The following is a 24,717-nucleotide window of genomic DNA, read 5'->3' as shown; positions in this document are numbered from 1 at the left end:
AATGAAAACAGTTAAAAGCTTCAGGCGTGTGCCACAGCTCCGTGGCACAATAAAGCAAAAAGGACAGATTAGGAGTTTTGCAGGATGTCTAAGGATAATTAAGACAGATGGCAACCTCAAACACAGAAACTGTACAGTGGTAGGGGAGTGTTTTGTGTGCTAATCTTTGATATGAGGGGCTGCAAAGAATAATTTTAAAGCAATTATTGCCATAATGAGCAGCAGTCTTGTACCATTGTTTTCCTCTTCTGTGATCTGTCCTGCCTCCAACTTAGCAAAACAGAAAACAAACATGAAATGCACCTTCAGAACAAGGTCAGGTTTACCAAAGATGGACCAACAACAGAAGGTACCTCAGCACTCACACCCCTAAGACACCTTGTTTTCATGGTGTGTCTCTGAATTCAAAAAACCTTTTGCAGAGTGTAGAGACTGTGTGCTGGCAGGCACCACTTTTGTGTAATAAATCCCAGAAATGCACTTGGAAACAAATTACCAGGGTCACTTTCTTGATATTGTGTCCAAATAACCCAGTCAAACTGCCCTGCTCCTTTGTAACAGGTAGGGGCTAAACCTGCAGTAAGATTCTGCAAATCCTGCCCTTTTCTTCTTGGGGTTTTTTTGGTACCAAGTGGTTTGACAGGCTACCTGTGAGCTCATCTGTCCTGTCAGTTATCGCTCCCCAGTTCACCCTGCCCCCCTTTCTGAGGAGACAAGGAACAGATGTTCAAGCAGCAGAGTTGTCTGAGCCACCTCACTCCTTCATTTGTCTGCCAAATCCTATTCAGAGAGCAGACTGTGTCAGCTTCCCTGTCTTCCAGCACCACAGAGGGAGAATGAGGCCCGTTCACCTGTTTTTCCACCAGGACCCTTCCTTCCATCCAATCTCCTTCTTTTTTTTCCCCCTTAATTACCCTTTTCTCTATATCTGCTAGGTTTAGCCTGATTTTTCTTCTCTGACACAGCAGCCTGACTCAATTCCACCTTCCTTTCTTCCCTGTGGCAAAAATCTCCCAGCCTTCTTGCATCATTTCTAGGTGCAGGGAACTCACACATAGCCCTGCAACTGTGAGTGCCAGGAAATGGGGCTGGAGCCAGCTTGCAGGAGCAGGTGTGTGCAGAGAGGAGGAGCAGCTGCTTGCAGAAGGCAGAGGCATCTTTCAAAGCACCACTGTACCTGACTTACTCCATTTCCAGATTTCAGGTCAACTTCCTTCTGTACTATTTCACAAAAGTGACCTGGGGATGGTGTCTGAGTTCACCAGAGAGAATGAGGGTGTTTGTCCCAAATCACAGGACCTGAAGAGTAAGGATCCTCTCTGTTGTTAGGAGCTAGATGCTTCATCTAGGCCTGGCATAAAGCCAGGCTTTTGTACAGACTTTTGTCTTGCAGAATCCTCTGAATATTATCAGGAAAAAACAACTTCACATGCTTCTTTACTGGCAGCCTTGGGTTTTAAACTATCCCAATTTTGTCTTCCTCTGTCTCAGCTAGGCATCCTGTTCTAACTTGAAAATTTCATTAGTGTCTTGAGCACTTCTCCATCTCACAACTCCAGAAGCTGCAGATATTCCTATCTCTGCTGAGTTCTCACCATGGCAGGGTGAAGATGTGTGTGCCAGCAAGCTGGGAGGACAGAACTACAACAATATATTTGTTCATTTGTTGGACAAACATTTCAGGAAAACCTACAATGAGTCATCACATCAAAACCTGTCCTGTGTGTGCTCTTTGGGACCACTTTTATAGAAATTTTATAGAATGAATGTAAAAGGTACAGCCAGTAAGTACAAATTATTTTGCAAAGGGAGGTCTGCAGGCTTTTAGGAGCACACCTGCCCATACATCCTCTGTCCTCATGTCCATCTTATGCATGAGCTCTCTGAATCTGGCCCATACTCCTTTCTCAGAAAGGAAAAAGAAGTTGTTATATCATATGGGTGTGTATAAGCTTATTTTCTGTAGACACTCAGCCACAAGAATAATCAAAACATGGATCTTCCATGTTGATCTGTGTTATGCAGGGAGTAGCTCTGTTTAAAATAGTGAACTGTTTTGGTTTTGCTATTTTGCTTGCTCTATGTGAAATCCTAAGCCTTTCATTTTAGGGAAATAAAAGCTGGTTTAATGTTCTCTGTATCTGAGAGGATTAAAGGACATCTCAAACATGAAGAGGTAGCCTTTATGGATTCCCTAAATATGTACTACTGAAAATGGAGTAGGTCAATGAACGTGATTTAGATACTCAGGAGCTGATTCTAGTGCAAGCCTTAGTGCAGACAAGGCTCTGCACCAGCATTTCAAATCAGGTATCACAGTGATAGTTTCAGTGCATTTGTATTTGCAGGACAGAAATGAAAAAGTTCAATCTGACTGTGTGCCAATAAAAATGCACTTTTTGGCTGCACTGAGACTGAGCTGGGCTTTGCTTTGGTAGACTAAAATTCCTGCCCATGTGACAATTTGGACTGTACCAGTGATGCTTTTATTTAAAAGATAATCACCAATCCTTTATTTAAAGGATAATCAACAATCCTTTATTTAAAATATAATCACCAAGTCTCTTCCTGACTTGCTGTTGAAGTGGACTGAGTATGTTTTTATTTTAAATAGTCTTGCTGCCTACAGCTGAGCTAAAAGGCAGAGTGTGATGCAGTGCCCTAAACACAGGTTATTTTAGACAGCACAGGGAATCTGAGATATCTGCATGGCAGTGGCACACATGAGATGTTGCCTCTAGGGGACCCATGCCCTTCCAAGGCAGCAGCTAGGGGAAGTGGATTTCCTAGGATATCTAAAATGGCATGAGCTATTGACATTTAAGGAGATGAATCCCATCCTGTGGAATCTTGGGCTTACTCTGATGGAAATAGGAGGGAATATGTTTATCCACTGCCACGTGTGCAGTGTTCCTCTCTTTGTGAAAGGTTCAGGGTAAGAACACAGCAGCCTCTATGTGCTCTGGTTTGCCTTCCACCTGGCACTGCAATGACAACTTGTATTTCCTTCAGATCCAAAAAGTACTTATTTGTTTCTACTAGTCTACAGTGAAAAAAGAAAAGTCATTTCAGACTTCTCCAGAGAGTGTTGATGATAAACTTCTCATATTGCTTCCCTTTCATGTCTAGGCATTTCTGATAGAAACACCACTCATTCTTTAAGGATTTTCAGATCCTCAGATGTTCAGAGGTTTTGTGTAACGGGAAAAAATATCACCTACTGATTTCTGAAAACCAGTAGGTGATATTGTTATGCCTTGAATTACATAGGAAAAGAGGACCTAGAAAAATCACTGCTTCATGAAAGGTCCCTCATCACCAAAAGAGGCATGTGCTGCACTGGCAATACTGTAATGCCTTATATATGATTATTATATGTCATATATATCCTGTTGTATATTATATATATTATATAGATAGATTATATATATTATATAGATATCAGATTATGGCAATACTGTAATGCCTTTTATTATTATTCTTATTATTATTAGTCATATATATATTTGCAGGAGTTGAAGTGTCTATAGGAATTATTGTTTTTCACCCTTACATATCAGTGCTTCAAATAATTTCTTGTTTTTTATGATGTGACATATGAATATTCATTTGTGTGTGCCTTGAAAGTCAAGAGCTTCTCTGATTTCTGTCCTGTGAAAAGTGGCATTATTTTAGGTAAGGGAAGCTGCATTAAGATTCAGATATTTGTAAGGAATTTAAGGTTTCAGATGTTCTCAAGAGTGAAGCTGTGAGGGGGAGAGTTCACACAAAAGCAAAGAGCAGTTCACCAGTCCTTCAGGCAGAGGGAAATCCCAGGATGTTAACAAGAGTATAGAGCTGGTGATTCCATGTATACTTACAAAAATAAATCACAAAGTGTACAGAACCTCTGGCCTGCAGAAGGAAAAGATCTCCCAATGATCAATTTGATTTAAAAAAAACCCCTAAACTCCCCAGCTTTCCTGACCCAAATAAATGTGTAATTAGAGAAGACTTCATGGTGATTATTATTAAAAAGTGTATGGGTTTGGCTTTATTTCTGATTTTATGTTGGCAGTAACTCCAGTTCCAAAGCTTTTGCAGGCTTCAGAAGAACTAAAAGCTGAGTTTTGCTTTAGACCAGCAATTGCCAGTAAAGAAGGGAATAAAATGGGCTCATTTCACTCTTTTTAGCAGTATAGCCAATTTCAGAAATGTCTTCTCAGCTTAAAATAGTGAAAATTTCTAGAATTGATGGTACATCTGAGACTAAAACAGTCTTTAAATGCACCTCCTGAAAGCTGAAAGATGTGCTTGCTTGGATAAGTGATCTGGCAGGAAAAAAATACATTTAGGAATATACATTTAACACTGGCCTTCGAAAATGCAACTTCTTTTCACTTCGTTAACTTTTCTTGCAGAAATAAAAAGCAATAGAGGCATTGCACTATGTATGACAATAAGAAATGACAGTTTTCTGTTTTTTCAACACATTTGGAAACTCATTATTATCAAATGGAACTTGAGTCTCATTGCCTAGAAGCAATAACATTTTTTTTTCATTCGCTGCTGCCCAAAGTGACCAAATGTAGATTAGTCTGGAGTTTCTTGTCCCTGCTAGAACTGATAAATAATAAAATTCATTTTTAGATACACAGATTTTTTTTTCCTCCTTCCTTCAGGCTGCTGAAGAATGCACAGAATGAAGTTCATTTCAGAATGTGGTATAAGAAACTTCTGGCTGCTCTCCAATTCTGTGCTGGACAGACCCTGAACAATGAGTTTTCTAAGGAAGAAAAACTCATCAGAATTCTGGAAGACATTGCCACAAAAGTGAAAGCTGCCAGTGATCCAAAAAAAAAGGTTTGTTAAAAAATACTTCCCCTTCCATACAAGTTTCTGTAGGGAATTTTATTTTTTTCTGAAGTAACACCTATTTCTTTTAATACCCTTTACATAAATAAACCAAAGACTTAACTGAACTTTATTAATATTTTTCAGCTCTGAAAAAAGGTAACACATAGATATTTAATGGGACAACTCTCATCACTGCTGCTCTTGAGGTCTGCAGATCTTTTAATCCATTTAAATTCCTTCATCAGTGGTTTCTCAAATGGGCCTGGAGGTGGCCAGAAATGATGGCAACAAGGCTGAATATCATTTCACTGAGAGGAATGCTCACATTCAGCACCTCATCCCAAAATATTTGACCCCTGCAGAGCTGCAGCATTTCTGGGAAGCTTTACTAAGAGTTGTTCTTGGCAGGCTGGACATAGCCTCATTTCTCAGCAAAGACAACCATAGTGGAATGTGGCTAATATCTCAAATACAGCTCTCAGCAATGAGCACTGAACACATATCTGCAGAGATGCCTCCATGACAAACTTGCAGTTATCTTCTCCAGTGGGTGCAGCTTTTATATTGCATAGGTACATTCCCAGTTCAGATCTGTTAATTTTCCAGGACAACTGCTGTTTTCCTGGTGTGTAAAACAGCTTCTCGTTGAAATCTCAGCAAGGCAGAGCAGAAAGCCAAATAAAAATGTACTTGCCACTGCTGGTTATCATGAACAATATCATGAATCTTTCTGCCTTGTTAAGGATTCAAAGGTTTTCAAAGGGTTTCTCAGAAAACTCTCAGTGCTGCTACTGAGAGCAGCAAAGCAAACATGGAAGTAAAAAGACAAAAATATTTGCAGAAGGAAAATCCATGCAAAGAAGAAGAAATAGTAGTAATACATTATACATTACTAATGCATAATTCAGATTTTAGAGATTAATCTCAAGGCTGCAGTTACTATGATACTGAGAAGCTCCCAAACCTTGCAGTTAACAGAATTAGGCAAGGGAGATCACAGTGTTGAGGCAACAAGCAACAAATTGGGAAGATCTTAGGAAAGGCAAAAAAGCCCAAGAGATACAGCAGAGCAATACAAGGCTAATTGAGCCCTGTTGAAGGGTGTTGAATCATAGAATCACAGAATGGTTTGGGCTGGAAGAGACCTTAAAAATCATCCAGTTCCAACCCTCCTGCCATGGGGAGTGGCACCTTCCACCAGACCAGGTGGCCCCATCCCGCCTGGTTTCACAGGCAGAGATTTTTTCAGACATCCAATCTAAACCTTCAGCTTGAAGCCATTCTCCCTTGTCCTGTCACTCCACGCTGTTGGAAACTGACTCTTTCCATCTGAACTATGGGGCAGTATGAGCTGGTAGCACATCTAGGCAGAAAAGGCGTCAATGTGGAGTAAAATTACAGCTCTTATTTTTAATACCCCAGTGTGTCCTCATTAGTTGTTGTAAGGTCACACGGATGCTGCCAGCTCTGGAAATTGCATTGCTTGTTTAAAGTAAAGAATGACAGTAAAAAAAAAAAAAAATTAGAAAGAAAGAAATAAAAAGTTGGTTTTTTTGTCCTTTCATGCTGGTTCTTGTGCTGCAGGAGGTGTTGAAGGTGGAGCTCTGCAGGCTGCAGCATTTCTTCCAGGAGGTGAAGCTCTGCCGGCTGCCCCTGAACCCCGCGCTTGTTGTGCAAGGCATAGAGGCAGATGTAAGTGTGATCCATTACACCTTCAATTTTGGGTTTTAGTCTAGAGGGCAGAAGGAGAGAATGCCTGCATGGAAATGATCAGGAAATTATCGTAGTGATATAGAGAATAAACTATCTGGTTGATTCACACCCAGCCTAATCTCCTTCAAACCTTTGCCTTGGCTGAGGCAGAGGTGACAGGATGGGTGGGGTGGCTGCTGCACGTGTGCCACACCAGCCAGAGATTTCACCTCTGAGCAGCCCATCCCCAGCTAAGTTTCTGTAGGGAAACTCAGCTGCCCTGCTGTGGTATTCGCATTGCCAAGAATACCTGGGAGCTGGGACCTGGTTCCCACTGTGGGAATCCATAAAATCAGAGGGTTTTGGGAAAGCTGCAATAGGCAGGCCTCAGAGACAGCAGAACTGTGATTAGAGCTAAGCAGTAGCCATGAGATAGGTCAGCAGAAAAATTATGTAAGAAGTAGAAAAGTAAGGACAAATAGAAGAATGATCTGCTTGTCTAGAATAACTCCCTAAGCTACAAAAAAAGTTTATCTAGTGAGATATTAGGGAGTTGTAAACTTAATAATGGAGCTCTGTGCATTGTGTTTTAAGGCTTACAAGCAGTTATTTTATTCAAAATAAGCAACCATTGTTTTAACCAATGGTACATGTGCTTACAGTGGTTGGATGGAACTGCTGTCAATGTGCTCTTGCTTTGTGTGATTGGTCAAAAAACTTATAAAGTAAGTTGTAACATTAAGTTCTTGGTCTGCTGCCTGGGATGTGAGCTGCTGGCATCTTCCCATTGTCATAGCCATGTAGTGAGATTGATGCTGGAAAATCAAACAGCTCAAGGCATGTTCCACAGCAGTCCTGTCCCATTTGTGATTTGTACATAGCCCCTGGCCAGCAATACCCACGAGGTAGCCCTTGGTGTTTTTCCCATCCAAGACTCTCCTATGTCAGGTATGAGAGCAGCAAAAACTCTGGAGCCAGTTGTCTGTTTGCTGAGCTGACTGAGAATTGCTAAAATGTTAAATATTCATACTAACTTACCTGTCTCTACGACCCCTATTAAACATGACTTAAGGATAAAGGCAATAGCAATGCTCTTTAATGTTACTTGACTTGACTGCAGTACTAAGATTCAGTTATGCATTTTTCAGAAATATTTTCATAAACAATATAGAGCCAGGAGTTAGCTGATTCATCTCTGGAGAAGGAAAATGCATCCAGCATGAAGAAAAAGAAAAACCTGAACAGCCATATATATTACCAGTTATAACTGCCTAATTACAGTAATTTGTGCTCTATTTTTGTTCTCTGGTTCATTATCCATAGTAGACCTGATTCTAAGAGGTGCTGATCGTTTCAATTGCCTCTGACCTGTGTTTCTCCAAGTAATTGCTATTCAGCCTTGATCTGGCTGAGAACTGAGGTCTTCCAGCACCCCACAGGCTTGGGCAAATTGTGTGTGATACAAGTCAGAAGGATTTGAAGCCTGCTGCTGCTCCCTGCTTTCAGGCTTTTGGAAATAATGACTAATGGAAAGGTATCTCACCATAAAGTCATGCTATTTATACTGCACTAGCTTGGCTGGACAGATACAAAAATGTTTAAATCTAATGTCTGAAGATGTCTTTTTGTTTTTTGGGTTTTTCTCATTTTTCTTATATCATTATAGGCCATTATCTTTCTATAAATACATGTCGTTTCTTGATTGGACTGTACGTCAGTATAATCATGCAAATTAGAACTTTTAAGTGCTTATAATTACCTAAATTTAATTCATTTTGGTGTCATCTATTGATTTTACCAGTAGCAAGCCCTGCTCACAGCCCCATCAGAGTCACATCATCCCACAGGAACCTTTCAAGCACTCACTGAGACATTTCAGTTGGCAAAATTCCGACTGAAATGGAATCATTTCAGTGGTGAGGGATCAGAATTTCATTACTGATAATGGCTCTGGCCCATCCCAGAGGTTTGCTGTGGCTGAGACAATATTTGCCTGCTGGTGCCATGCTTTGAGATGTTCAGATGAAAAGCTGCAGACAGCTGTGTCTGGTGGAGCTCAAATTGAGCCTCCCTTGCACTGCACCCTGTAAGGACAGCAGCAGCTCTTGTGTGGTGCTCATTATTTCCACAAACCAGACCATTAATTTACCATTGTCTCTAGCTGGTTTTGATGGGTTTCCCTACCACCTTTCTTTGGATGTTTTTAATGAGGGTAATAATTCCACCCCAAACTCTCACAGGATTTGCAGTGCTTGGCTCATTAATGCTTTTGAAGCCCTTTGAGATCTTCAGGTGGAGGGAGCTGTAGAGCATGAAAGTCAGTTTGTGTTTAATTAAGATAAATTCCACATAAAATAAAGCATGATTTTCAAAATTTGCTGTATCCTCAGACAGAGTGAGGTAATCAAAGAAACTGGCAGGTTCTTTGCTTCCATGTCTGATTGGGCAGGGCTGCGGTTTTTTCAGAAAACAATGGGACCACAGGCTTTTCAATGCTTTAAAACTCATTAGATCAGTCTTATAGAATTCATCCACCCAGTTACAGGCAAAGCTTATTGTTGATAGGCCTGGGTGAAAATGAAAAAACAATTAGCACATAAAATATTATCTGTTCATATGGTCTGATATTTAAGTGAAGCAGATTGTCTGGAGACAAGAATTTCTTGTTTTTCAGACCCAATGAAACAGTCAGTAATATCAAGTATTATTTATTTTTGCTGCCACTGCTACTGAGCAGTGTTTAAAGCTGGAATCTTTTTCAGAGGTATTGTATTAGCCTGGTGTTTTGTTTATGTGACACTGTTGTTCTTCTGTCTCATCTTTCTTTCCCCTGCAGTCATGTTCTTATTTTACATCCAATGCCTTTCCCTTAAAAATCTCCTTCATCAATGCGAATGCTCCAAGTGGAAACATCAATGTGATTTTTAAGGTATGTTCTTCCTCCACTCCTCAGGTCTTTTGGTATGGAAAATGATAATTGAAAATTCATCTAATTTATATTTTAAACCGTGAGTCCAAAAATAGTTGATTTAGCTCTGCTGCTTGTTTATTCCTATTATTTTTGACACTAGAACTATTAATGAAACATGTTGAGGCAATACACTGAAGTGGCACCTTTTTGATCAACAGAGAATCAAACAAATTATAGCAGTTTTTTCCTTAGTGAAGACAACCAGACTAGAATATAAAGTTCATATTTTAAACCTAGTTTATTAACTAGGGCAGGTCTTGGAGAAGAGATAGGTCAGAGTGACTGAACCCTCAACCTCGTCCATATGTCTCTAAAAAATCAAAATACTGGAGTGTTAGAGGCTCCATTTGCCACACAAACCTAATTCTGCCCCTGTCAGCCAGTGTGGGGGAATGGGCTGAGGAAGATGGAGCTGGAGGAGGCAGCAGAGGAGTTTTGTCTGATTGGAATTACTTGGAGGAACTGACTCAAAATAAACTCTGCTTTATTTTGCAGTTATCACCTAGAAAAGCTTCAGGCTTCAGAACAGCACAACCACAAAAGACAATTTTAAAGTTAGTTCTCTTTTGAAAGAGCAGAAGTCTTCCCTAATAGTGGATATTGTTTTTAGAGAAGAACACAAGTTCATAAAATGGCTGAGGGGTAAAAAATGGTTGGTTGCCAATGGCATTATTCTTAGGTATTTTTCAGAATCATTTTCCAAACGAGAAATTAAAAAATTGATATAAATAATTTTTTTTAAAAACCTAGATTCTATGCTGTCTTAAATTAACTTGCCCTTTAGAGCAGCTGTGATTCTCAGAAATAGAAGTAAGCTTTCCAGGCCTGCCAAGGGGAGAAATTAGCAATTTTAAGTTTTTCTGAACATTTAGAAACCTGTTTCATGTGTGTGCTGTTTTATCTGAGAATCAATATTAAGCAGCAGGTTCCTACCCACTTGAGCGAATACCTGCTCATGGGGCTTTTAAACAATTGTATTGATTCTACTCAAACAATTTTTTTCTGCCTAGTAATGTTCAGCAAGCAGCTCATTGTCCAGTTGCTGTAGAAGTATTTTAGCTGCTGTCACCTTCTCCTGTCAGCAAAACATTGTGCTAAAATACCTTTTGCTTGTACTATAGTTACATTGCTTATTCATGACAGATAACTCATACATAAATGATAAGCACAGTAAATGATAAGGGTATCTTACTAAATTGTCTTCCCACTGTATATGTGAGGGAAGGTAAGTGGAGAGAGTAAGATATTTTTTACATTTTTAGGTGCTAAGAATTAATTGGAGTCTTTTGATGAGAGAAAAATAGATTCAGATATTTTGTCTTTTTAAAATGAGTTTGTCTCCTCAAGTACTTTCCTGGGAGTAAATATCTGTAGATTGCAATACTTGTGTAAAAATAATATAACAAAAGAATAAAGCACTTAAAATACCAATAAAAATTAAGTATTTTACATGGAGTGGGATGAGGGGAAAGAGAAAATCAGGGCTGTTGTTTTTGCAGGCCATTTATTCAGCCGTGGTTGAAAATAATCTCTTCATTAATTCTTGTGGCTACCATTAAAGCCCCATTTCCCTGAGATTATTGTTTGACTAACTCCATGGGGAGAGGGGTCATCACTGCTTGGAACTGAATATGAATCACATTATGGATAAAATGTAAATTTGTGATAAAATTCCCTTGCAAATACCAAGTTGTGAGACTTAACGTGAGACAAATGCTGTCATTTGTGCAGAGGGATCCAGCATTAAGGAGACTTTAAAATGTAACTAAATTAGGATCCTACCTCTGGATTAAATTTCCAAATTCTAATAATTACATTGGAATAATAAGCAGAAAGGCCACAGTTAAGTACAGATCATTTGTTGCCATCTCAGTGGCAGCCAGAACTGTCTCTGTCTGTGTGTGCCATCCACTCTGTCCTCTCCTGAGATTATTGAGGGGTAAGTAGGAGCATTGAAGGAAAACAAGACAGAGTTACTTGTCTTGAAATGAATGTAGCTGCTCTGGTGGGCAAAAAAGTCCCAGTTAAATAGGACATCATTTCTGTCTGGTATTGAAGAAGAAAACTGAATTTCATGTGCAATTTTCACAGATAGGTGATGATCTACGTCAAGATATGTTGGTTCTGCAAATTATTCACCTGATGGACAACATTTGGCTCCAAGAGGGACTGGATATGCAAATGATCATTTACAGGTGTTTATCTACAGGGAAAGGACAAGGTCAGTCTTAAATTACAAAAGGAGCCTGTATTACATTATTCATATTTCATCTAAACAGTGCCATATAAGATTTATTTATTCTGCCTCTCTAGAACTCATTGGATTTTGTAGCAACTAGAATTTTCCAAAAGCCTCAACACTGTCAGCTTACAAAACATTCTTAAATTCACATATCAAAAAGAGGGCTTTGGAGAAAATTTGCCATAGCTACTGAAGTTTTAATCCAGTGTATTCCTACATAGATGCTTAATGAGCCTAGATGCATGTGGCTACACAAAGTACCTGCAGACAAGTGATGACAGCTTTGTGCTGTTGATTTTGAAATATTATTCTTGTGATTTATGTTGCTTAGGGCAGGCCTGACTCATCTGAAAGCTCTATTTCTCTCTTTTATGGTTGTTGTAGCAGAGCTGTAGCAGGGATACCAATTGCTTGCTGTAGAAATCTGCTGACAGCAGTAAGCTGCCTATATTTCCCTGACCAAATCTTCTACTGGAAATAATCCTAGCTCAAAGAGAAGGATGATGTATCCAGATTACCTGCTGTACAAAAGCTATTAAAATAGAAAAATTAAAAGAAAATCGTTGCTCTCTGAGCCACAAAGTGAGCATGAGAGAGGAGGAATGATCTAAAAGAAATAAGAGAAAAGTATAGATGAGTTCAGACACAAGGCATGTGGTGGTGGTGACCTGGAAAAATCTCCTCCCTTCTTTGTGGGATGGGAATCAAAGCTTGAAAGCTTCTGCTTCAAAGGCAGATAATACAAGAATACTATTTCTGGACATGACATTATATATAGACTCTTCTATATACTAATGCTTAATTTGATGTTTGCCAAGAGAGATACAGGGATCATCTGCAAATAATATTCTCACCCTGACAGTCTCTTCCTTCCAGCATCATAGCAGCAAAAGCCCCTCAGTGTCTCACAGATTTTAAACATGTCTTTCCTTACGAGTTCACATCAGTACTAAGATAATTGATTTACAGTTAATTATTAAGGGTAAAGATTTACAGTTAATTATTAAGGATAAAGTGACATGCCTGTGGTCACGTAGGGCACATGTACCCACACCTTAGGGAGGCTTGGGTACACAGTTTTTCCAAGTCCTAGGCTCATGACTTCCTCCCTGGCCACCGTTCCCACACAAGGGGGTGGGAGATGGTAATTTCATGGTCGTGCAGCACAGAAATCGCTTTTCACTGAAATTCAGTGAAAAATTTCACTGTAATTCAGTGAAAAGTGAATAAAGCTTTGGTAGAATTCCACTTTCCAGGCATGGTGAAGTAGAGGAGCCTGTCAGGAAGTCAAATTCTTAGAGAAAGTCCTTCTGAGCTGTAGAGTATCAGGATGACATGTCAGGGGACCACACATGGGGACAGGCATGGAAAGCCAGGTCTCAGGAACAAAAACAGGAATTAAGTGCATGCAGTAGAGACCGAGGATTCAAGTGAAGCATTGCAAAGTGCTTGGCTTCTCTCTGCACCTCAGAGTCCCAGTTTGTAACATACTGGATCAGTATCACTGAATTTCTGAACATCCCGGTACCCTTTATCCAAGCTGTGATCAGCATCACATAGTCCAGAATAATTTCTGCACCTTTCTAGACAATAAATACACATGAAACAATATATATATAAATATATAAAAATATACATGTATAATATGTAAAAATACATAAAATCTATATTTTTATATATAATATAATAAATATAATTATTATAATCTACATATATGCATGTTATAATATATATTATATGTATTATGTATTTATAGTATATTATATCATATAGAATGTTATATGATAAATAAAATATATAAAAGTATATTTATAATATGTATTATATATTATACGATATATAATATTTACGTATATTATTAAATATCAGATCCTACTTTTAATTGTTTTTTAGTTTTGTGCATATTCCACCCACTTTGAATCTTGCTAAATCGTTCACCTTGTTTGTACTTTGAGGCAGTTATATCCACAATATTGTTATTGATGATTCGATTTCTCCTTCACAGAACTGCCCCTTTCTAATCAGTACCCTTTTATTTCTAATTTCCAAAGAGCAAGATTAAAACAACATATATACATATTGTTTTACATTTTGTGCTGCATTCATTATTTTTAAGCTTTTAACTTAGGTTTTTCTTATTTATTTATTTATAGCTTTAAACTTATTTCTTTATTATTCATTTTAAACATATTTATTTATTTTAACTTAGTTATTTTTAGCTTTTAACTTCATGGTTTTTTTGGAGTTTTTTTCCTGCATGGAATGATCAAACAAATGGCAATATGCATTGTTTTTCTGTGTTTTTAAAGTTGAGGATTTTTAATGCAAACTCTTTTCCATCTGATTAGGACTGGTGCAGATGGTGCCAGATGCTACCACCCTAGCAAAGATCCACAGGGAATCTGGGCTGATAGGACCACTGAAAGAAAACACGATTAAAAAATGGTTTCACCATCACCATCCTCTGGAATCAAGTTACCAAGAGGTAATATCATAATGAAGCCTATTACACATTTCATGCTATGCCACGGGGGAAAAAAAAAAAGAACCAAATTACAGCAGGCAGCAAAAATGAGTGGTTCAGACACGAGACAAACAAGTCTCACGCAGAGAAAGCAGGGAATCCACTTAAATGCCCCTCTCTAGCTGAGGAAATATTGCTTTTTATCAGGTGCATGCTATTGCATTTTCTATAAACGTGTGTCATAGAGATGTTTTGAAATTTATTTGCAAAGTGAAGATAAATTGAAACAGAAAGTGTCTTGAACTCAGAAAAAAAAATATTTTTTAGGTTAGCTCTTTAAATTCTTTATTTTATATAAAGATTTCCTGTATTTAGGAAAGACCAGGCCAATACCTAGAGTTGCAGAAAGGTGTTTTATCAAAACCACCTAGTCAGAGTCAAAATACAGAAGCTCATGCTTTTCATATCACTTGTTCTCATGAGATCCCATGGTAGGCACCTGATTTTATGAAACTAGATGTTCTGCATAAGCCAAAAAATGGTAAATTTTATTTATAGAAGCAAAGGTTTTCCAAGAAAAACTTTCTATCAGTTCTTTTTTTTCTATCAGTTCCTTGTTGGGTGATCATTTTCTGAGGCCCCTGAAAAAATTTTCAATTTTTGTGTTTCTGGGACACTTTTTATAATCCTTTTTCAGTTTAAATGATAAATTAGGGGCCAGAATTTTAAATTTTAAGGAGTGCTTTGAGTATTTAGCTCTCTGAGAATGAAATGCTTTTATAGCAGTTTGTTAGTCGGTGTGTATTATAAATATGTTTGGTAGAGTTTAGTAATTTTGTAATTATTCCATAGACATTTTCTCATCAATATTTTGACTACAAACTCTTGACTTCCTCGCATATCATTTTGTTCTATTAAACAGGAGCAATATGTGTAGAATGGGGTTTTTTTTACAATATTTGTGTTTACAGTTTTATGATAGAAGTGTAGACAACATTTCAATTCAAAAGAGAGGCACTGCTAGTTATTGAGTGAAAACTTGATTTCTTGCTGCAGCTGCTGTTTGTAAAAAATACCATTCATGTGGAATATTCTAAAACCAATTTCTACCCAATTTCTTCCAATTTTTTAAGTATATAAAATGCAGTCAGATCGGATTATATAGGAAATGCATAAAATTACTGCTATGCATTCCCTTTGTGCTTGCTGGCGAATGAACCTTTCTCTTTTTTTACTCCTTCATAATTTTTTACTCACACAGTACTGGATCTAAGGTGCCCAGAAAACTGGTGCAGGACAAGCTTTAATATCCTCATTTTACAGTTGGGTGAACAAAATCACAGAAAGCTTAAGTGTTTTATCCAAGGTCATCACAGTGAGTAAGTAGCACAGTTAGATATAAAATTCAGCCAACTCTTGAGCTGTGGCCTAAGTTTTGCAGGTGGCATCTTGCATCTGCAGGGAATTCCTGAAAGCCTAAATAATCATTTGCCTTGGCAAATGCAGGTTTTGTCCAAAAAACATTAAGATCTAGATTAGGATGGTTTGGGTTTCTATATTACGTTGTATACATTGTGATTTACATTCATGGGACATGAACTGAGTTCTGGAGAAAAAAATCGAAGGAGGTACAAAACAGTGCAGTGGTGTAGAGCAACCTGCACCCTTCACAAAGCAAATGGTTGCATTTGTGCATTATTTGTGCAAAATTATTTGCAAATAATTTCCTAACAGGTTCCTTTGCAATATGCCTGCAGAACACTGAACAGAAAATGCCAACTTCCTGCCAAGTAGCTTTTTTTTTTAAGCACCTTTTTTCTTAAAGTTTTCTGTAGACTTCCAGAAAAAGTGAAAACCTCATGCATAAAATTGTTCTTGTACTGCGACTTTGAAATCTTTTAGTGCCATGTCTATACCATTCTTACTCAGACCTGTCTCATGAATCTCTTTTCAAAATTGCCTGGTAAAATTTTAACAGGTTCAAAAGGTTTAACAGTTTGTTTGGGTTTTTTTTAACAGGTTTAACAAGTTACCAACAAGCATAAGATATGTAAAATTACATTTAAAAAAATATTTAAAAAATTATTTATTTTATTGGTTTTAAACACAATTTTATTTGTTTATCACAAATACATCTGCGTATTTCATGTAAGAGCTTTTGTTTTACTCACTAGGCCATAAGGAATTTCTTTTATTCCTGTGCTGGCTGGTGTGTTGTTACCTTCATCCTGGGCGTCTGTGACCGACACAGTGACAACATCATGCTGACAAAAGCTGGACACATGTTCCACATAGATTTTGGAAGATTTTTGGGTCATGCACAGATGTTTGGAAGCATCAGGAGGTTGGTATCTATAGTAACACAAAGTAAACTTTAAAGCAGTGGTCTGAAATTTCATAGCCTTATCAACTCCTGTAAAAAAAAAAAATACAAATGAGATTACACTTTTTGTTTCCTTCCTGTATTTTCCAAAATAACGTGTTTTTGTAGTTTCTTGAAACTTCTAAAAATTGTAGGAATGACGGGAGAAGGATTCAAAGATGTTGGAGATCACTTTTCAGTGTAAAAGAAAAATGTAATTCCTTGTTTGGTCAGGAATTTGAATGATGTAGTTCAGTAGTGATCAGAATAGAAGAATTCTGATGTCAATTGCTTGTTTTTCCCCAAAAAAGGAGGGTCCCTAAAATGGATCCAAATCCATATATCTGTCTAATTGACAACTTTCTTCCCACATTCAGAGAAAGAACCAAATTTTCCACATGGACATGGAGAATAATTAAATTATGCCTCTGTGGGTAAATTTGCAAACTTTTTCATTATCTTTTGGTGTTCCACATCAAACCACGCTGAGCTCAGGGGCTGCTTTGCAAATACCTGATTACCTTGGTAGGTGTGATGTACCTATGTCATGCTGAGGATAAATCAAACAATGTGAGCATGTATCCATGTTCCTAATGTGAACATTTTCTGAAGGAAGGAATGAGTTGAAATGGAATAAGGATAAGATAATGTCAAGGAGCTTTTACAGCAAAGTAAGGAATGGATGAATGATCCCTTTTAGTGATGAGTAGTTGTGTATGTCTTTCATCCATGTTTTCTGAAAACTTCCAGAACAACTATCGAAATTAGGTTTGAGGTAATTTTCTTATTTATTTTTTGTTCTTTTTTTTTGTTAAGCTGGCCTTTTCCTGCTCCAGACTATCTCAGGGTGTTAGACAGACATAACAGCATGGGAGTATTGCTTTGAGGGAAACTGATGAGGATAATAAGTACTTCTAAGTCAAGCAGTCAAAAGATTTAGTTGCAGTGCTTAGAATTATCATCCATCATTCAAGATATGTACCCTTAATCCCCCTCATTTGCTGTGGAAAGAATAAAGCAGAGCAGAGTAATAAAAACATACTCATGCACACTCCTTCTCAAGTGCTGCATCCTTCTCCATAACAAAACTCCTGTTGGAACCTAGCAGGGATTTCCTTGAGTAGTAATTTTCCATAAACAAAAAATTACCTAGTTGAGTGAACAGCAGGATGAAGCAAATATAAGAGGGGACACAACAACCAAATTTAAATTATGTAATAGCAATAATAAAAATAAATATTAATGTTACTGTTTTACAGCTCAGTTATCCTACACTTTCTTATTAAATCTATGAAAACTTAAAATATAATCGTTTCCACAAACATCAGCCTCTTTGCCCATTTCTCAATGCAGTGTGTAGCTTTTAAACTACAGAATAAAATTGCACATTTAGGACCTCCATTCATGGACTGCCCCCATGATTTCTTAGGAAGATTGGGTCTCCCACACAAGAGCAGGTTGCAAACACCATGGAATAATCATTGTTTTCCTCAAGCCCACAGGAAACTGAGCAGATAAAGTATTAATGTTTTAGTGATACAGTATTAATGACTATTGTTCTTAGTAATTGTATGCTCCTTCATAAAATGTAACATATTATTTATAACACAGGGACATCCCATTTTTACAGGTCACAAAATTCAGGTTCTCTCAAAATTTGAAGCTCTCAGTGCTAGTTGTATCTACTCATTCCCACAAGGCAAGTCCTGAAACAGCTTTGGCCTCTGGTTTCTTTAACAGCTCCTATATTGCACTTTTATTTGAGTTCTTGTTAGATTTTTATTTGAGTTTTTTTTTGCACTCCCAGAATATCATACTCTAAAATAATATTGAAAAAAACAGCAGCACAATGCTGCCAAATCTAAGAATTATTAGTGCTGACCCTTGGGGAGTGTTGTACAGTAGATATTTTACATACATTTCTGGGGGTCTAAAGGAGCTTTAAAGAATGCAAAGCATCTGATACAAATCTCTCTACTTGGGGTTTACACACATCATACAAACCTTTTTTGTGTATGAGTGTAAAATGAAATCTGTGCAGATCAATGAAGGGTTACAGACAAAGATTCCCTCCCCAAAGTGTATAAAACAATCATTTCTTACAGAGCTTTGCAAGCTGATTGCCACAGCTGTCCATTTCCTGCTCTCAGGGAGTGCTCTTTGCCACTACAAAAATCTAATTCCTCAGAAAACTTCCCAATGATAGGTCCTGTGCAGCATCCCGTCCTTCTTCTGATGGAAGTGAAGTTCCAGAAGTGCTTTGGCAGCCTAGGGGCTCACACAAGTGGGCTGCAGCTCTTCTGTCACACCCAATCTGAGTCTCCAGAGAACCTGGTGGAGCTGACACATTCATCCAGTCACGCTCACTTTTGCATTCCTGACTTGTAAAGACCATAAAAAGAGGATTAGTAAAGTTTTCTATTTCCTGCCCTCATCTTTAAATGATATCCAATAAATCTGCTCAGTTGTGGTTTCAAGTCAAAAATCAGCTCTTCCAGATGTGAGAGGGGAGAGGAATCAGGAACTTTCTTTCTTTCTACATCTGCCTTCACAGTTCAGTGAATACTTTAAATAGTACCAATTACCCTTCTTTCCTTGGATCTATGGTGCCTTGAGAAGGCTGAGCTGGAACAGAGGCTGGACAGAGCTAAAGAATAAAGCAGGGATTTATTCAAAGGATCTCCTCCATGGATCCACCTTGGGCAGCACAAGAGCCCAGCCAGGGCTGCACCCAAGATGAACCAAAATGGCCCCAAAATGCACCAGCACTCCCGGGGTCTCTCCCTTGGATCAGTTCTGCTCCATTTGCATCTTGCAGTTCATTGTCCCATTCCAGCTTTAGCCCCTGCAGTCCCACCCTGCTTGTTTTTCTCTCTCCAGCCCACGGTGTTTGTGCTCTTGGGGCTGAGATTTGGGTCATTTGTCCTTGGTCCCCAGCTGGAGCAGGAATTGTTTTGTCTCCCTATTCTGTGCAGAGAACTCACCATCCCATAATATGAAGCCCAGACCCACACCATAGAGCAGCACAGAATGTGATAAATATAAAAGCTAAAACCTGAGGCATCATCTAGAGCTAATACTTCAGAGGTGTTCGAGGCAGACTTATGATCTATCTAACCAATAGCATAATAACAGAGAGCTTGGCAGAAGAGTTATTCCCAAAGTCCCAAAGGGAACTTTCCTACTGAACCATGAGATTTCATTATCTTCTCTTCCTATTTTTTTTTTAATCACACTGAATGACACCTTCTGCTAGCAGTAATAAAATGCTCTTTTCATTCTCTAACCCAGCCTCCACTTTTGACCCTACATTCCCCTAAAACAGGCAAGTCTGCAGGTTCTCTCCAAACTGTACAAAGAAATATTTCTTGTTTACTTTCTTCATATAACTGCCTTATTCTTCATCTATTGAGTGTCTTACAGGAATCATCTCAGACCCAGTCACACATAAATAGGTGTAATGTTGTCCAGATTATCATCCAAGACTAGTTCAGTCCTGATCAAGTGGTTTGGAAGAAGGTATCTGGCTCATAGTTTTATGTGCCATGCTTTGCTCACCTTTGTTTCCTTCCTTTCAGTTCTGACCAGCTCCTTTTGAACATCCCTTCCTCGGTGAATTAAGCAGCCAAAAATTTATTTAAATCCTGTGCTAACTGAACTAATCCAAAATTCAGCAGACAATCACATCCTCCCCTCTACCAGTCACTTCCAGCTCTGTCATCTGTCATTTTCCACTCAGGCATGTGCAGAGTGAGATTTGGTGGCAGGACACAAAGTGGTGCAGCTCATGGCACACTGCAAATCCACCTTTTGATAACATCAGGGTCCATTCTTTTCCTTAAAAACCCAGTCATCCTGATTACCCCCAGCACTCACTGGCCTTTTCATTTCCCTGATCTGAATCACAGAGACCCTCTTGTCTCTTTGCCAAACTAATCCTGGCTCTTGGCATGGCTTTCCCAGAATTTAAATCTGCTAAGCTGGTTTTCTTCTACAAAGTTAATTACTACAGGCAGCCTGACTATTCCTTTGGGAAATTCCAGTTATTAGGGAAGTTCCAAAAATATGGGAAAATTATGTTTCCCACACTTTCTTCCTAGGTTGGTGTTTTATTATATTGAGAAGGATTTCACAACATCTGAGTACATAAAAATGTAGTGCCTCTTTTTATTTTAAAAGTAACACATTTCATTTTTAGTGTTAACAAGCTAAAATGTGTGTTAATGTTTCACTAGAAGTGCTGATAAAAAAAATCTTTTCAGGAATTTCTTTCTAAAACAGAAATGTTGGGATGTGGACATGGAAAATAAGTGCTATCTGCATTTTTTTTTTCTATTGTATCAAGGTTTGTTTTTTTTTTTTTTAAAAAAGGTAAAATGGGGAAGAAGGAAGACTTTGAAAATAACACATTTTACTTTTTGCTTTTTACCCTTTTAAAACTTTCTTTAGAGTACTCACATAAAGTCAAAAACTTGAAAGTAAAAACTTGAAAGCATAATCACTTTTTTTTCCTAAATTTGTGCATGAAAACTTCTACCAACCTGTATTAGATGTTGAAAGATTTTAGTGGATATTTTCAGTGTTAAGATTTCATTCTCTGAAGTTTATATTTATTTTTCTGACATGATAGGTCTGGATTTATTGCTTTCTGTGAAATGGTAAGTCCTAGTTCTTTGCCACTATTCACTTTCAGCACTTGCTGTATGCCACCCTCCAAAAATCTCTGATGCAACCCTGGAAAGATTTAATTTCATGACTTAAAGCACCTTAGTAGCCCAAATGATCTTAACAAGATTATAGAGATGTTTAAATCCTGCCATCCACATAAAGAATGAAAGGGGAAAAATGCACAAAAACCTGTAGGTGAAACAGCCACCATCTCCAAGGTGGCAAGGGGCTTGAATTTATCAGAGAAGAAGTCCATCACTTTTGAAAGTCAAAAATTTGTCCCAAATTGAGCAGCAAGAGCACAGGCTGAGTCTGAGAACACATGAACAGCACAAACTGCAGTCAGGGAGCTCAGATGCACTCTGTTGTCTTTGGCTTTATGGAGCCTCGATCCTAGTTTGCCTTTCTCTCTTTCTCTCTCTTTCTTTCTTTCTTTTTCTTTCTTTCTTTCTTTCTTTGATATGCTTTGAAATCAGAGTAAATTATGTTCACTGCCTGCTTCATATGTTCAATTTTTTTGGTTATCCTTTTCCGAGTGCTCAGACAATCAAGGGAGGCACTGTTTTTCCTACAATGTCTGTGTGGATTTGACCATATCCAGTTCTGTTCATGCAAGAGCCTTGTTCTTCCTGCTCAACTGAGTTTCCTGAAAACCAGTTCTTGTCTGCTGCGGCTCTCAGAATCCTTCTTGGCTTTTCCTTCACTCCAAGAGTGTCATATACTGCTTTCCTGTATTCACTTTTTTGAAGGAGTTTTTTGGTATTCCTGTCAATAATCACATGGGCTAGAGAAGCTGCTTGATGCTTCCAGAGCCATCAGCAGAATTCCCTCTGCTTTGGGAGACTGGCTGCAAATGAGATGTTTAAGTGACTTTTTACCAAATTCCCCTCCTCTCTTCTCTTTCCTCCTTGTCATTCTGTTAGCCACCCTGAGATTTATTTGTAGGATATGGCTCCAGAGATGGGAAGTTTAACAATAAAAGAGAAAGAAAAGGGGGGAAAGACATCCTGGTCACTGTCCATTTTGATTATGGTTTTATTTGTTATGCTTTTCAAAGTGTAACTGTTCATAGGGATGTGTATTTTCTCCTCCCTGCTCCCATCAGAAACATTGTGTTGTATCACCCCTTCCTTTGAAAGCTTTCTATACATATTTTTTATCTTCAAAGGAGCTGTTCTCACATGCACTCAAACATACATTTATATTCAGGGGAAGCTCTTCTCATACACAGTCAAGTATACATCAAGCACTTTTAAATTAATCTCTGTTTCTTGGTCTACTTTTTTTTCTTTTTTTTTTTTTTTTTCTTTTGCTTGTTCTGCCCTTTGTCCTTCATCCTTAACTGGAAAGCATGCTGATGTATTTAATTCATGTAGGATTTCATCCCCTGCCCCGAGGAATTCCTTTGCAATTCAATTTCTTCATCACTGGTTTATTTCTCTCTTTTGCCTGGTGATGTACAAATGCCCTGCAACCATCTATTACTGTGTTTTCTAAATATCCATCTCATACTGAAAAGGCCTGTTAGCTGAATATTCCATGGGTAGGGCTTATGTTCTGTTCTGTTCCCACTTGTTCTGTTTCTTTTAAGGCACCTTTTAGGTCCCAGTTTTAAAATCTCTTTCACTGCTGAGGGCCAGTCAGGACACAAAAAGCAATTGTCCAACAATCTCTGTTAACAAGAGGAATTGCTGCAATGTCCTTGGGAATTAACTCTTAAGTGGTTCATCAATAGGGTTGGTAATAAACTCTAGCAAACACAGAAAATGTGGTAGTCCTAGAAAATGGTAGATAAGACATTGGGAATGCTGCACTGAGCACTGCCAAATGTGGGTGTTGGAGGTGAAGGGTGGAAAGGATTGAGTTCCACCTGGATGCTGTTTTGCAGCCTGATTGCTGGTGGCTGAGTGCAGGCTGCTTGAGCTGTGTCTGTCAGAATGGAGGAGCCCAGCTCAGCTCAAAGGACACAGGGGAGCTTCCTTACCAGTCAGTGTTGGCAACAGGGCAAGGTCTGAAACTATTCAAGACACCTAAAGCAGAGCAGATCTTCTTTCAGGGAGGATCTTTTCAGGAATCTTCCAGCTAACTGCAAGAATGGTTGAAATTCTGTGACCTAAGTGAATAAATCCTATGCTCAGGCTGTGGCAGAACTGGGGATTGCAGTGAAATCCATCCAGAGGTGCCTCCAGGGAGTTCCTGTGTTCCCATGATGAGCCTTGCCAACTTCCCTGCTCCATGGCAGGGTTCCAGATGGGTCCCTGCGGCAGCACACTGCAAGTACTGGGTCTGTCCTAGGAGCTGTGACCGTGTGTGAGCTCAGCTGTCAGCTGCACTGTGACCTGTACTTGGAGGCACAGAGTCAGTGGTGATTGGGGTGGGGCTGTGCCCAATCATCCCTCATTGGCTCCAGCTGTGCAGCACAGGTGAGCAGCATTAACAGGAACGAGCCATGGAGGGCACAGGGGCACACAGGGGCACTGCAGCAGCAGGGCACAAAAGCCTGGGCTGAGGGACAAGGAGGGCAGGTGCTGCAGCCTTCTGAAGATGTCTGGTGTTACTCTGTGTGGGCAGACACCTGAAGCCTTCTGAAGAGTTTTGGTGTTACCTGTTTGGGTTGAAACTTTCTGAAATTGTGTGGTGACACTCTGTGTGTTGTAGCTGTCTCAACTGTGACGTGTGCTGTGACATGTGCTGTCAGCACAGCAATCCTACAGGACCAGGTAGGACCAAATCTCTGGGATTTATCCACTCACCAGCTTGCACTGGCCCACAGAGAAAGGGGTTTTAGTAAAGTCACATTCTGTGCAGGCAGAGGGGCACAAGTGAGTAGCTGCTCTGACTCAGTTTACAGGGGAAAACTCAATGTCAGCAGAAAAATCAACCAGAACCCTTAGCTTAGACAAGGACTACAGCTTGTTTTCAAACTGTATCTATTAAACATGATTAAATCTCAATGCCACCAATTCAGTTACTGACAGGAATACATCAATCTTTCAGAATAGGAGAGTCCAATGTGTGGAATGCTGCTTTCATGGCTGATCAAAATAGTGGGTATGTTCGACACAGTGATTTGACTGAAGAGCTAGCATTGAGGTTGTGACAGTAAAAAAAATATTAGCAACTTGATAGGCATAAAAGAAGAATTAACTTAATGAATAAATAAGACCATAATAGTTTAAGAACTATCTACCTAAGGAATTCAGGGAATTCTTTCTAGTTTAATGCTTTTGCCTAAAGGTAGACATTATACATATATATATACATATAATATGCAATACAGATCTATAATATGAAATACATGTATCATATAAAAAATACTGTGGGTAAAACTGCAATCAGAAATGAGGCTTCAGAATTGTAGTTTGAAATATTTTCTTACAGTAGATATCTCAAACAGCAGCAGAAATGGCACAATATAGAGTTAAGGCCATGTAATCTGGTATAGGCCTGATAATTCAGTTTAAGAATGTAGGTAAAAAAGT

At 38.6% G+C, this 24,717-nt stretch overlaps 1 protein-coding gene across 1 annotated transcript in view; it reads left to right on the top strand.

Annotated features, from left to right (window-relative positions):
- PIK3C2G (phosphatidylinositol-4-phosphate 3-kinase catalytic subunit type 2 gamma) overlaps window positions 1-24,717 on the top strand; it is a 194,332-nt gene that overhangs the window by 104,061 nt on the left and 65,554 nt on the right. Inside the window, exons 18-23 of the mRNA XM_071422100.1 lie at window positions 4,662-4,842; window positions 6,421-6,528; window positions 9,365-9,457; window positions 11,591-11,720; window positions 14,090-14,226; window positions 16,380-16,549. Coding sequence (XP_071278201.1) covers window positions 4,662-4,842; window positions 6,421-6,528; window positions 9,365-9,457; window positions 11,591-11,720; window positions 14,090-14,226; window positions 16,380-16,549 — 819 coding nt within the window. The remainder of the gene's footprint in view (window positions 1-4,661; window positions 4,843-6,420; window positions 6,529-9,364; window positions 9,458-11,590; window positions 11,721-14,089; window positions 14,227-16,379; window positions 16,550-24,717) is intronic.

This window comes from Agelaius tricolor, unplaced genomic scaffold, assembly GCF_023055355.1.
Source record: "Agelaius tricolor isolate 1412-34295 unplaced genomic scaffold, bAgeTri1.0.p SCAF_3, whole genome shotgun sequence".
Taxonomy (NCBI): domain Eukaryota; kingdom Metazoa; phylum Chordata; class Aves; order Passeriformes; family Icteridae; genus Agelaius; species Agelaius tricolor.
Note: the sequence above shows the minus strand (reverse complement) of the source record. Positions and strands in the feature narration are given on the sequence as shown.